Source organism: Schistocerca americana, chromosome 4 (assembly GCF_021461395.2).
Source record: "Schistocerca americana isolate TAMUIC-IGC-003095 chromosome 4, iqSchAmer2.1, whole genome shotgun sequence".
NCBI classification, from domain to species: domain Eukaryota; kingdom Metazoa; phylum Arthropoda; class Insecta; order Orthoptera; family Acrididae; genus Schistocerca; species Schistocerca americana.
The window spans coordinates 378,325,535-378,340,094 of NC_060122.1; the positions used below are offsets into that span (position 1 = coordinate 378,325,535).

Below are 14,560 nucleotides of genomic sequence, written 5' to 3' on the forward strand. Positions count from 1 at the left end.
GCAACATTAACCTGATTTCTATAGCTGTTTTCCAAATCTAGGCTTTCTGCAATGTCTAACAATGTTCAGTTTGACCTGCAAATCTGCTCTTTTGCATTAGATGTCACATCTTCTAAAGACCAGTTATAACTTCCCTGTCTTCAGGAACAGGAAGAGAACCTCAACAAGAAGTCATTGGATTGTCACATGAATGCTCCACAAAGTTGTGGACTGCATCCACAAATGTCTGTAGGAATGGTATCTCCTTGATGACTGCCAGTCCAGTGAAGTTACTTTTGAAAGTAATTGACAAAAATTGCACTGTAATGGGTTTTATAAATAAAATATTTTTTCATTGTTTAGTTTGAAATATGTTGCTCTGCAAAATTATGAAGTGATCCTGTGACATGTTAATTCTTCTGTGGCCTGTATTTTGTTACATGTGCTGTGCTCTGCATTTCGTAATGTCAGAGGTTCATTAAAATGCCTTAAGTTAGTATGTATTTTGTTTACAAAGTTAAGCTTCTGTATATACCCTTACATTCACTTAATATATTGGTATGTGCTGGTTTTCAGTAAGTGTCAGCCTCTGTAAAAACTGTGATGTTTTAAACAAATGAACAGTTCAGGTATTTTCATTACTACACCACTTTCTTTCAGGTGACTTTGGTGGATACTACTGTCCCTGTCACGGCTCTCACTATGATGCATCAGGTCGTATCAGAAAAGGCCCAGCACCTCTCAATTTAGAAGTTCCAACATATGTGTTTCAAGATGAAGGAACCTTAGTTGTTGGCTGATTTTACTCATAACTACTAGCATGTATTAGTTATGTGAAGTAAATCATATGTTCCCAAGATAATTAAGTTATTGTTCAGTTATATAGATATGTACATATTACCCTTTATTGTTCCTGATATGAAAGAAAACTGAGTTATCAATTGGTCTGTGGCTCTTAAAGTAAATATGAATCACTGTATATGTTGCAACACTTCCTTTTATGTACATTAATTAAAATACTTTTTTTAATTATTGGAATAGTTGATTAAATGCATGCATGGTTTATCTTTGATAGAGTACTGCTCAGGGATAAAGTAATCTGCTTCTGTTTAGACTGTTGGTCATAATTACTTACATTGACATTTTAAAATGGAGTATAAAGCCTTTCAGAATATACCAGTAAACTCCCCAGTGTTATCAAATTATCAAACACTGAATGAGTTTAGTCTGAACAATTTGTGCTCAATTTTAAGGAAAGTTTGTTTCTCCCACATCTCGGTGTTTATCTCCAGTGCTTTTTGTGATAGAATAGTATGATTTTGCAGGTAAATTCAGTGATATATGTGGATACTGTCTGCAAAATGTCTTGCAAATATAGGAGTAAAGAAGTTATGAATTAAAACATCATGCATGGCACTGAAGTTTTACTGAATGAACAGGGAAAATGTAGCAAGTGATAAACTTTTACCAGTGAGAAAAAGTTTTGTAAAGGTTTCAAATTATGTGTAAAGTTATTTGGCAGCTGCAAAGTGCTCTCATCCTCAGGTACTGGAGGAATACACACTGATTAATTTGTGCAGCATGAGTTATACTGCCTCAGAGCAAATATTCTATGTTCAATATTAGATCGGTGTGTAAGTTTGTAGTATTTTTGTTTTGCATGTTGGTATTCCAGTTATTATGGGTTTGTTTATTGATTCTCATTTTTTATTTGTAGTTCGCTGTTGATGTTTTGACTTTACATACTGTCATTTAGAGATAGTGAGTGGAGCTATGGACATTATAAAGTGGAATGACAAGTGGACAAATCTGAACGTTTCTGACCTATTCTTCTGTTTGAGTTCAGTAGTGGGGTGACAACAAGGGAGGCAACCAGAAACATTTGCGCCTTGTATAAGGATAATGCCATTGGACAGAGCAAGGCAAAAAAGAAAAGGTTTTCTCATTTTAAGGAGGATCATTTTGACATTAGTATGTCCTCATGTTTGGGAGACCTCCAGGGTTTGATGAAAATATTTTTAACTCATTTTTCCACAATGAGCCACATCAGTATACTCGAGAACTGGCAAATGTGATGAACCATGATCATTCCACCATTGTAAGACATTTGCGTGCAAACGGGAAGGTTCAAAAATCACAGAACTGACAGATGGCCATATGTGTATCTCTGCTTGCTCGTCATCAGTTGGGTCAGGAACAACAGTGACTATTCTTATCCTGTATTGTCACAGGTGACAAGAAATGGTGTCTTCATGCTAATAGAAGGCCAGCTCCCCATACAAAGACCTGTGTGCATCCACAGAAGATAATGGTATGCATCTGGTGGAACAACAATGGTATGGTGTACTACGAATTACTTCGCTGATGTGTAACCATCAATTATGACACAACTGAAATGTTTTGCCAGATGCAGTCAAAGAGCAATGGCCAGGAAGATTGCGTGAAGTTCTGCTACTCTGTGATAACGCCTGCCCGCATTCTGCTAGACTGACAAAGAACAGTATACAGGAATTGCTTTGGGAAGTCACTCTGTACCAACCATATTCACTTGACCTTGTGCCCTCAGATTTTCACCTTTTCTGCTCTTTGGAAAACCTTCAAGGATCTTCCTTTCTGTATGAAAATGCACTCTGCACATGGCTCATTGAATTCTTTGCCTCAAACCTCTAAACCACATGATTTCTACAGTAGCAGAATTGAAAGTAACTGTAGTATTGGACCCCCCTGCAGGTCTGGGGGTAAGAGTAGGTCTGAGGTATTCCTGCCTGTCGTAACAGGTGACTAAAAAGAGTCTCACATGTTTCGGCCTTTATGTGATAGTTCCCTGTAAGGTTTGACCTCCATTCTTCAAAATTTTTCTGAATAGTGAACCAATTGGGTAAGGAAGCCTTACATGGTGCATTGTGTCCATCGTGCCTTGAGATCTGTAGCCCCCTTTGTCGTCATCACATTGCAGTCCCGCACATTCTCAATCTCTTGAGGGAGGACACCTACCTGGGTGCGTTTTCCACCATGCACTATGCAGTGTCGCTTTCTGCGCCAACGATGATCGTGGACTTGTTTGCACCTGATATCCAGCATGGTAGCCAGTATGTTGTGGTGGGGTCGCCATGTACCCTGTTGATTGTAGCCCCCCGACAACACAGGGATCGCTCTGCTGATGCCTGCGCCGCTAACTCCCCATGTATGCCAAGGAGTAGATGCCCGTCATCCTGGGGCATTGAGAGTCCCGAAAAGGGCCATCCTGCCAGGTGGTCGTTGCTGCAGCTGGGTGGCGCCCGTGGAGAGGGCCTCTGGTCGGAGTGGATGGCATCAGCACAGATGACACGCCACAAAGAGTAGTATGTCATCTCTTGCTTGTGGTCTGCCGCCAGCAGTCTCTAACTGGCAAAGTCTAACTACAATGCTAAGAAATATGACCCCAAGTCATTCCCCTCCCTGGCCACACCATGAGAGGAACGCCAGGCTAAAGGTGGCAGTGAAGTTTATTCGCCCCGGTACCTCGTATGTGCAAAAGTTGATGGGAATCTTTCATGTCCATGAAGCCTCAGTTTTTTGTGGAGCATTTGGAGGACAAGTTTGGGGAGGTGGAGGGCTTGTCCAAAATGCGCTCTGGGTCAGTTTTGATAAAAACAGCATCCTCTGCCCAGTCACAGGCATTACTCGCTTGTGGCAAGTTGGGAGATGTTTCTGTTACCATCATGCCCCATAAGAGCTGAAATATGGTCCAGGGTATTATATTCTAAAGGGAATTCTTTTGCAGTCTTAAGACAAGCTGTGCGCCAGTTTAGAGCGGCGAGGTAGTCATTTCGTCCGACACATCCATCAGTCCCCGTGGGATAACCAGGTTGCCACCGGTGCCTTCATCTTGGGCTTCGAGGGTGACACATTGTTCAAGAATGTCAAGGTGATGGTCTACTGCTGTGATGTTACGCCATTTATCGCTCCCCTGATGCGATGCTTTAAGTGCTGGCAGTTCAGCCATATGTCTTCCCACTGTACTTCCAGCCTGTCGAGATTGTGGACATCCATCGCATTCCAATAATCCATATGCCCCGCCTCCCGTCTGTGTCAACTGCGGAGAGCTTCCTTCACCTTGCTCGCCAGACTGCAGGGTTTTACAGAAAGAGAGGAAAATCATGGAATATAAGACCCTGGACAGACTAACCTACACAGGGGCTAAGAGGAAATTTGAGCACCTACATCCTGTCCCATATGACCACCTCATATGCCGTCACTACAAGAACAGTTGTCGCCCCATCAGTTCCTTGAATTCCTGTCGCCTCTCAGAACTGGGAGACTACACCTGCCCCCCTGATGGTGGAGGGCACTTCCCTCCCTGTTGCTCTCACACCACCTACTTCGGGCCCCCCCAACCATCGGGGATTTCAGTCTCCACTTTTGAGCCAGAGAAGTGTAAGGCCTCTTCGGGTCCTCTCACTATGAAGGGATCCCTTGGGTCACTCCCCCGCCAGTGGCTGAAGAGCCCAAAAGTTGCTGGTAGTGGGGCTTCACGCTCATTCTCAGTCCCGGAGACTGATTCAGTGAACTCCTCCCAGCCAGGGAAACCCAAGGAACAGTGTGAGAAATCAAAAAAGAAGACCCCGAAGAACAAGGAACTTGCGGTGGCACCCAAACCACTGCTACCTAAAAGCCTGAAGATGGGGTGGATATTCTGGCATCCGCTGAGGATCTGGATCTCGCCAAACCCTCAGTCACAATTGATATACAGGGTATTACAAAAAGGTACGGCCAGACTTTCAGGAAACATTCCTCACACACAAAGAAAGAAAATATGTTATGTGGACATCTGTCCGGAAATGCTTACTTTCCATATTAGAGCTCATTTTATTACTTCTCTTCAAATCACATTAATCATGGAATGGAAACACACAGCAACAGAACGTACCAGTGTGACTTCAAACACTTTGTTACAGGAAATGTTCAAAATGTCCTCTGTTAGCGAGGATACATGCATCCACCCTCCGTCGCATGGAATCCCTGACGCGCTGATGCAGCCCTGGAGAATGGCGTATTGTATCACAGCCGTCCACAATACGAGCACGAAGAGTCTCCACATTTGGTACCGGGGTTGCGTACACAAGAGTTTTCAAATGCCCCCATAAATGAAAGTCAAGAGGGTTGAGGTCAGGAGAGCGTGGAGGCCATGGAATTGGTCCGCCTCTACCAATCCATCAGTCACCGAAACTGTTGTTGAGAAGTGTACGAACACTTCGACTGAAATGTGCAGGAGCTCCATCGTGCATGAACCACATGTTGTGTCGTACTTGTAAAGGCACATGTTCTAGCAGCGCAGGTAGAGTATCCCGTATGAAATCATGATAACGTGCTCCATTGAGCGTAGGTGGACGAAACGAAAATGAGCTCTAACATGGAAATTAAGCGTTTCCGGACACATGTCCACATAACATCTTTTCTTTATTTGTGTGTGAGGAATGTTTTTGTTTGGCCGTACCTTTTTGTAACACCCTGTATAGTGCTCAGGCAAAAAGTCGGTGGCAGCTGGAGACCCTGAAGCATAAACTGCATCATTGAATGTTTGAAGCCTTCCCAGTCTCACAGTCACGTCATCCTCCAGTGGAATTGTGGAGGTTTTTTCCACCGCCTTGCTGAGCTACAGCAACTGTTAAGCTTTACACCTGCTTTCTGCATTGTCCTCCAGGAAACCTGGTTGCCGGCAATGCGGACCTCCTGGCCTCCGTTGCTCTAAGGGATATTACAGGAACCGTAGCAACTATAATAGTGGCAGGTGGAGTTTGTGTCTGTCCTGAACTCGGTATGCAGTGAACCTGTGCCCCCTTCAAACCCCTCTTGAAGCTGTGGCTGTCAGGCAGGAAATAACTGTCTGCAGTGTATATCTTCCTCCAGATGGTGCAATACCTCTGAACGCACTGATTGATCAACTCCCTAAACCTTTCCTACTTTTAGGAGATTTTAATGCCCATAACCCCTTGTGGTGTGACACTGTGCTTACTGGCCGAGGCTGAGATATCGAAACTTTACTGTCTCAGTTCGACATCTGCCTCTTAAATACTGGGGCCGCCACATATTTCAGTGTGGCTCATTGTAGCTACTCAGCCATTGATTTATCAGTTTGCAGCCCAGGACTTATCCCATCTATCCACTGGAGAGTACATGACGACCTGTGTGGTAGTGACCACTCCCCCATCTTCCTGTCACTGCCCTGGCATCAGGTCGACAGATGCCTGCCCAGATGGGCTTTAAACAAGGCAGACTGGGAAACTTTCACCTCTGCTGTCACCATTGAATCTCCCCCATACAGTAACATCACTTAGTGGTCGCCGGAAGTAGCCGAGGTGATTAAGGAGCGTTGGCGAGCTCTGCAGCAGCATAAGTGGCACCCTTCCCTGGAGCCCCTCAAAGCCTTTAAACAGCCCCGTGCCCGCATTTGTCAGCTTATCTAAAGGCAGAAACAGGAGTGTTGAGAGAGGTACATGTTGACCATTGGGTGCCGTATGTCACCTTCCCAAGTCTGGGCAAAGACCAAATGAGTTTTTGGGTACCAGACTCCAACAGGTGTTCCTGGTGTTAACATAAATGGCGTGTTATCTACTGACATAAACACGATTGCCGAGCACTTTCCTGAGCACTATGCTCGCGCCTCTGTGTTGGAGAATTACCCCTCGGCCTTTCGCACTCTCAAACGGCGGATGGAAGAGAAAGTCCTCTCGTTCACTACACGTCACAGTGAACCCTATAATGTCCCATTTACAGAGTGGGAGCTCCTCAGTGCCCTTGCACATTGCCCCCACACAGCTCCAAGGCCCAATCGGATCCGCAGTCAGATGATTAAACTATCTTGTCTGACTACAAGGGACATCTCCTCATGATCTTCAACCGGATCTGGTGCGATGGCGTCTTTCCATTGCACTGGCAGGAGAGCACCATCATACCAGTGCTCAAACCAGGCAAAAACACTCTTGATGTGGATAGCTATCAGCCCATCAGCCCACCAACGTTCTTTGTAAGCTCCTGGAACGTATGATATGTCGAAGGTTCGGTTGAGTCCTGGAGTCATGTGGTCTACTGGCTTCCGCTTGGGTCGCTCTATCACTGATAACCTTGTGTTGCTCGAGTCTGCCATCTGAACTGTCTTTTCCAGATATCAATATTTTTTTAATTTACGAAAAGTGTATGAGACCACCTGGCAACATCATATCCTTGGCACATTATACGAGTGGGAACTCTGAGGCCCGCTCCCGATTTTTATCCAGAATTTCCTGTCGATCTGTACTTTCCATGTCCAAGTTGAAGTCCCCCCCGCCCCCCCCCCCCCCCTCCTCCTCCCAATATCCAGGGGAATGGAGTCCCACAAGGCTCTGCATTGAGTCTCTCACTATTTTTAGCGGCCATTAACGGCTTCCAGTTTTTGGCCAGCAAGTCGTGTCGTGCACTTCTGTCAGCGTCATACAGTTAATCTGGAACCAGAACTTTACATTCATGAAGATCCATTAACTGTAGTGGAGACATTGATTCTTAGAACTGGCTTTCGACACGCGATTGACTTGGCTACCTCACCTTTGTCAGTTTAACTGGAAGTGCTGGCAGCACCTCATTGCCTTCCGCTGCCTGAGCAACACCAAGTGGGATGCAGATTGCTCTGCTCTGCTGCAGCTCTACAAAGCCCTTGTTTAATCCTTCCTCGACTATGGGAGTCTCGTTTATGGTTTGGCGGTGCCATCAGCTTTGCTTGTACTCGACCCAGTGCACCACTGTGGCGTTCGCCTAGCGAAGGGAGCTTTTGGAACGTGTCAGGTGACCAGTGTCCTGGTGGAGGCCGGTGTCCCTCCATTGCAGATTCGACGTGCACAACTGCTCGCCAATTACGTTGCACATATTCGTAGTTCTCCTGAGCATCCGAATTACCATCTCCTTTTTCCACCTGCGTCAGGTTAGTGCTAATGATTGCGATCTTTATCACCTCCCATCCATGTCCGTTGGCATACATCTCCATGGTGTACACCTAGGCCGCAGGTCCGTCTGGACCTTTCGCATTACCCGAAGGACTCGGTTACTCTGCCGCTCTCCGCTGTCACTTCCTCTCGATTCTTGACGTGTTCCGGGGCTATGAAGTGGTTTACACCGATGGTTTGATGGCTGATGATCATGTTGGCTTCGCCTACATCCACAGAGCCCATTTTGAACAGCATTCCTTGCCCGATGGCTGCAGTGTATTCACTGCAAAGCTGAGCTGGTGGTCATCTCTCATGCACTTCAGTATATCTGTTCATGTTTTGGGGAATTGTTTCTGACGCCTTGAGCAGCAAACAAGCTATCGACCAGTGCTACCCTCACCATCCTTTGGTAGCATCCATCCAGGAGTCCATTTATGCCCTAGACCAGGCCCGTCATTCAGTGGTGTTTGTGTGGTCCCCAGAACACATCGGCATCCCAGGCAACGAACTTGCTGACAGGCTGGCCAAACAAGCTACACGGAAACCGCTTCTGGAGATGGGTGCCTCTGAATCTGACCTGCGTTCTGACTTATGGCTTAGGGTTTTTCAGCTTTGGGAGACAGAATGGCATAACAGTACACACAAAAAACAGCATGTCATTAAGGAGACTATTTCCATGCGGGCCTCTCGCAGGGTTGTACTCTGCTGGCTCCGCATTGACCACGCTTGGGCGACCCACATTTACCTCCTGTGATGCAAAGACCCGCCTGAGTGTCGGTGCAGCGCCCGATTGACAGTGGCCCATATTCTGGTGCACTGTTCCGTTTTGACTGCCCAGCGGCGAAATCTTGGGTTACTGGACTTGTTGCTGCTAATTTTATCTGACAACGCCTCATCGTCTTTAGTTTTACATTTTATTCATGAGGGTGGGTTTTATCATTTGATCTAAGTTTTAGCACATGTCTTTTGTCCCTCTGTGTCCTCCAACCTAGTGCTTCTAGGGTGGAGGTTTTAATGTGTTTCAGAGTGGTTGGCTTCTCCTTATTTATTCTCATGGTCAGCCAGCCATGGTAATCTGCTTTGTTGTTTTAATCTCTTCATCCTGTTTCTTGCATTTCTGTTGTTTTCTTGTCCCCTTCTGTCCATTTACATGTTTGTTGCCCTTTATCGTTTGTTGTGATTTTTCCTTCCCTTCCATTTTGAGTTGTCAGTCTCATTTATTTTATTCTCACACTTGTGGCATTGTTTTATTCGGAAAAAGGGACTGATGACCTCGTAGTTTGGCTCCTTTCCCCCTCTTTTAATCCAACTAACCAATCTAGCATTGGCAGGTGGTTGTATATATTGAAGGAGAATCTATTATTGGTGACTAAAGTCTCTGTTAAGGGGAAAACACAAAGCCCACGCCTACTACAGTAGTACAAGTTTATATGCCAACTAGCTCTGCAGATGACGAAGAAATTGAAGAAATGTATGATGAGATAAAAGATTATTCAGGTAGTGAAGGGAGACGAAAATTTAATAGTAATGGGTGACTGGAATTCGTCAGTAGGAAAAGGGAGAGAAGGAAACATAGTAGGTGAATATGGATTGGGGGGAAGGAATGAGAGAGGAAGCCGCCTTGTAAAATTTTGCACAGAGCATAACTTAATCATAGCTAACACTTGGTTCAAGAAGCATAAAAGAAGGTTGTATACATGGAAGAATCTTGGAGATACTAAAAGGTATCAGATACATTATACAATGGTAAGACAGAGATTTAGGTACCAGGTTTTAAATTGTAAGACATTTCCAAGGACAGATGTGGACTCTGACCACAATCTATTGGTTATGAACTGTAAATTAAAACTGAAAAAACTGCAAAAAGGTGGCAATTTAAGGAGATGGGACCTGGATAAACTGACTAAACGAGAGGTTGTACAGAGTTTCAGGGAGAGGGCATAAGGGAACAATTGACAGGAATTGGGGGGAAAATACAGTAGATGAAGAATGGGTACCTTTGAGGGATGAAATAGTGAAGGCAGCAGAGGATCAAGTAGGTAAAAAATCGAGGGCTAGTAGAAATCCTTTGGTAACAGAAGAAATATTGAATTTAATTGATGAAAGGAGAAAATATAAGAATGCAGTAAATGGTGCAGACAAAAAGGAATACAAACATCTCAAAAATGAGATCGACAGGAAGTGCAGGGATGGCTAGAGGACAAATGTAAGGATCTAGAGGCTTCTCACAAGGGGTGAGATAGATACTGCCTACAGGAAAATTAAAGAGACCTTTGGAGAAAAGAGAACCACTTGTATGAATATCAAGAGCTCAGATGGAAACATAGTTCTAAGCAAAGAAGGGAAAGCAGAAAGGTGGAAGGAGTATATAGAGGGTCTATACAAGGGCGGTGTACTTGAGGACAATATTATGGAAATGGAAGAGGATGTAGATGAAGATGAAATGGGAGATATGATACTGCGTGAAGAGTTTGACAGAGCACTGAAAGACCTGAGTCGAAACAAGGCCCTGGGAGTAGACAACATACCATTAGAACTACTGACGGCCTTGGGAGAGCCAGTCCTGACAAAACTCTACCATCTGGTGAGCAAGATGTATGAGACAGGCGAAATACCGTCAGACTTCAAGAAGAATATAATAATTCCAATCCCAAAGAAAGCAGGTGCTGACAAATGTGAAAATTACCGAACAATCAATGTAATAAGTCACAGCTGCAAAATACTTACACGAATTCTTTACAGATGAATGGAAAAACTGGTAGAAGCCGACCTTGGGGAAGATCAGTTTGGATTTTGTAGAAATGTTGGCACACCTAAGGCAATACTGACCTTAAGACTTACCTTAGAAGATAGATCAAGGAAAGGCAAACCTACGTTCCTAGCGTTTTTAGACTTAGAGAAAGCTTTTGATAATGTTTACTGGAATACTCTCTTTCAAATTCTAAAGGTGGCAGGGGTAAAATACAGGGAGCGAAAGGCTATTTACAAGTTGTACAGAAACCAAATGGCAGTTATAAGAGTCGTTGGGCATGAAAGGGAAGCAGTGGTTGGGAAGGGAGTGAGACAGGGATGTAGCCGCTCCCCTATGCTATTCAATCTGTATATTGAGCAAGCAGTAAAGGAAACAAAAGAAAAGTTCGTAGTAGGTGTTAAAATCCATGGAGAAGAAATAAAAACTTTGAGGTTTGCCGATGACATTGTAATTCTTTCAGAGATAGCAAAGGACCTGGAAGAGCAGTTGAACAGAATGGACAGTGTCTTGAAAGGAGGATGTAAGATGAACATCAACAAAAGCAAAACGAGGATAATGGAATGTAGTTGAGTTAACTCGGGTGATGCTGAGGGAATTAGATTAGGAAATGAGACACTTAAAGTAGTAAAGGAGTTTTGCTGTTTGGGGACAAAATACGAGGGTCAGTCAAAAAGTAATGCCTCCTATTTTTTTTCTACGTTTGTCAGGAAATTTAAATGCAATTACAGAGGTTGAAAACCACAACATTGAGGATCATTTTGTTATTTTTCAATGTAATCTCCGCCCATCTCTACAGTTTTGGTCCATCTTTGAACAAGGGCATGTATCCCAGCACGGTAAAAATCACAGCTCTGCTTCCTAAGCCATTGACGCACGGATGTTTTGACGGCCTCCTCATCTTCAAAATGAATCCCACGATGAGCTTCTTTTAGTGGCCCGAACAGATGGAAGTCTGATGGTGCCAGGTCAGGGCTGTATGGGGGATGAGGCAAAACTTCCCATCCAATTTTGACAATCTCGTCAGAGGTGTGACGACTGGTGTGTGGTCTTGCATTGTCATGCAAAAGAAGAACATCTGCCATTGATTTTGTTGGGCGAACTCGCTGAAGACGTGCTTTAAGTTTGTTGAGGGTTGTGACGTATTGAACAGAATTTATTGTGCATCCCTGCTCCAAAAAATCAACCAGAATCACACCCTCTGAATCCCAGAAAACTGTTGCCATAACTTTCCCTGCCGATCGCACAGTTTTGAATTTTTTCTTCCTCGGCGAGCTTGTGTGACGCCACTCCATTGACTGCCTCTTTGATTCGGGTTCAAAAAAATGCACCCATGTTTCGTCCCGGGTCACAATTTTTTTCAGAAACTCATCTCCCTCCAAACGGAAGCGCTGCAAGTGTTGGGAGGCTATTGTTTTCCTTGCCTCTTTATTCTGATCGGTTAACATTCTTGGAACCCACCGTGCACAAACTTTTGAGTACCCCAATTGTTTAATAATCGTGATCACACTGCCTTTACTAAGAGAAATAATGCGACACACTTCATCTGCAGTCACCCGACGGTCACCACGAATGATGTCATCAACTTGCTGAATGTTGTGTGGAGTCACTGCACTCACCGGCCTGCCGCTCCGCTTTTCGTCAGTCAACGGTGTTTGCCCTTCAGCTTCCTTACAACGACGAACCCATCGTCTAACAGTGCTGACATCCACTGTCACAACACCATACACCTTCTTCAGTCTTTCATGAATGCGTATGGGCGTTTCACCTTCTGCGTTCAAGAATTCAATCACACAACGCTGTCTCAAACGAACATCGATGTCGGCCATCTTACAAACTTCTGCTGTGCTGCCACCTGTTGACACAGAAAGTTACTACTGCAGTGGATTGCAGAAGAAGGTTTGAGGAATGGCGCCAAATTCAAATTTTTCACTTAACTTAATTTCTTTAAGTAGAAAAAAAATGGGAGGCATTACTTTTTGACCGACCCTCGTAACTGATGATGGTCGAAGTAGACAGGATATAAAATGTAGACTGGCAGTGGAAAGGAAAGCGTTTCTGAAGAAGAGAAATTTGTCAACATCGAGAATAGATTTAAGTGTCGGGAAATCTTTTCTGAAAGTATTTGTATGGAGTGTAGCCATGTATGGAAGTGAGGCATGGACGATAACTAGTTTGAACAAGAAGAGAATAGAAGCTTTCAAAATGTGGTGCTACAGAAGAATGCTGAAAATTAGATGGGTAGATCACATAACTAATGAGGAGGTATTGAATAGAATTGGGGAGGAGTTTCTGGCACAACTTGACAAGAAGAAGGGATCGGTTGGTAGGACATATTCTGAGGCATCAAGGGATCACAAATTTAGTATTGGAGGGCAGCGTTGAGGGTAAAAATCGTAGGGGGAGACCAAGAGATGAATACACTAAGCAGATCCAGAAGGATGTAGGTTGCAGTAGGTACTGGGAGATGAAGAAGCTTGCACAGGATAGAGTAGCATGGAGGGCTGCATCAAACCACTCTCAGGACTGAAGACAACAACAACAACAACAACAACAACAATGCTTACGATCTTTTAAGGCATCTTTTAGGAACATTTTTATGTATGAACCACAGCTTTAGCTGTCACACTTTTTTTAACTGTATTTTTTTTTTTTTTTTTTTTTTTTTTTGCAAGTGAAACAAACCATGCTAATTATTTATGTAGAAGGTTTAGTTTTTTCCTGTAAGTTCTTTACACTAATATCTTTAAAGCAGATTATTGGAAAGATGTTGCTGTTCTAAATAGTGGTACAAAAAAATTTGAGTATGATTATCAAAAATTTTGGAAATTAATTCAGGGGTTTTCTTCAAAAAAGCATTTTATTTTCAGAGTTAACTCACAAGAGTAGTCTACTTTTAGTTAAACATATTTTAAGATGATATACAAAATTTCAGCTCTGTATCTTTAATAGTTTTTAGCCAAAGTGTACCAGAAAATGAAATAATTTAACTTTCTGCAAATTTAAGTTAAAGCTAGAACTTGCCTTTTCTTTTACACTTGCATGCCACCAATGCATCCCACGTCCATATTCGCCTTGTTTTCTGTGTTGTTGTTCTTCCCTTTTCTTTTTCTTTGTATTCTTGCTTCTTTCGTGACTTCCAACACTTGATTTTTCTGATTTGAAGAGTCTCCTTCAGCCAGTGGCTATTAGAGGTCTGTGCCTATTTAGCACACCAGGCACTCCCATCAGTTCCATAACATTAAGCCTTGACACTGCACCATCACTGAAACATAGAGCAGCATCTAGCACACCTATTTTTAAAGTATTTAGTCCTACTGGAACAGTTTTTGATATCCGTTTCCACATACAGTTGTTGAAACTTTCATTTGGATTTTGAGTCCTATCAAGTGAACATTTCTCTAATAATCTTGTGTCACTAGGATTCTTATACACAAGTTTTATAATTTTATTATAGCAAATGGCAAAGAATGTTTATGGTTGTAGGTCTCACTTTAACAGCCCTCTGGTAGCCACAGCATGAATCACTGCCATGTGGGCAGAGTGCATGACATGGTTTATCATCTGTGGAGTATTTATGAAAGAAGGTAGCTCCTTACGCCTTTTTCATTCCCTCAAGTTCATTTTTATTTTGTCTTGTAGCTTGTCCATAATAATATTCCAATCTGTGTATTTCTTTGTCTGTAAGCCAACCATGTCCACTAATGCACTTACCATCAGCCAATTTCTTCCCCTTTAAATTCCTTTTAGAGTTCCTCAATCTTGTACTTAACCTTTTCAGGACATGTCCAACACATTCCGTTTTTGAATGCTTTTGGTACCCTTTTGAGTCTCCATCTCCTAGGTGATATGTATACATTATACTAGATTTCTCCACTGACCTGTGAAATTTCTT

At 43.4% G+C, this 14,560-nt stretch overlaps 1 protein-coding gene across 1 annotated transcript in view; it reads left to right on the forward strand.

Moving 5' to 3' along the window:
* Nucleotides 1-1,011, forward strand: part of LOC124612417 (cytochrome b-c1 complex subunit Rieske, mitochondrial) — a 32,181-nt gene extending 31,170 nt beyond the window's left edge. Inside the window, exon 5 of the mRNA XM_047140620.1 lies at nucleotides 640-1,011. Within this exon, the coding sequence (XP_046996576.1) occupies nucleotides 640-779 (140 nt within the window). The 3' untranslated portion in view covers nucleotides 780-1,011. The remainder of the gene's footprint in view (nucleotides 1-639) is intronic.
* The last annotated feature ends 13,549 nt before the right edge of the window (nucleotides 1,012-14,560 follow it).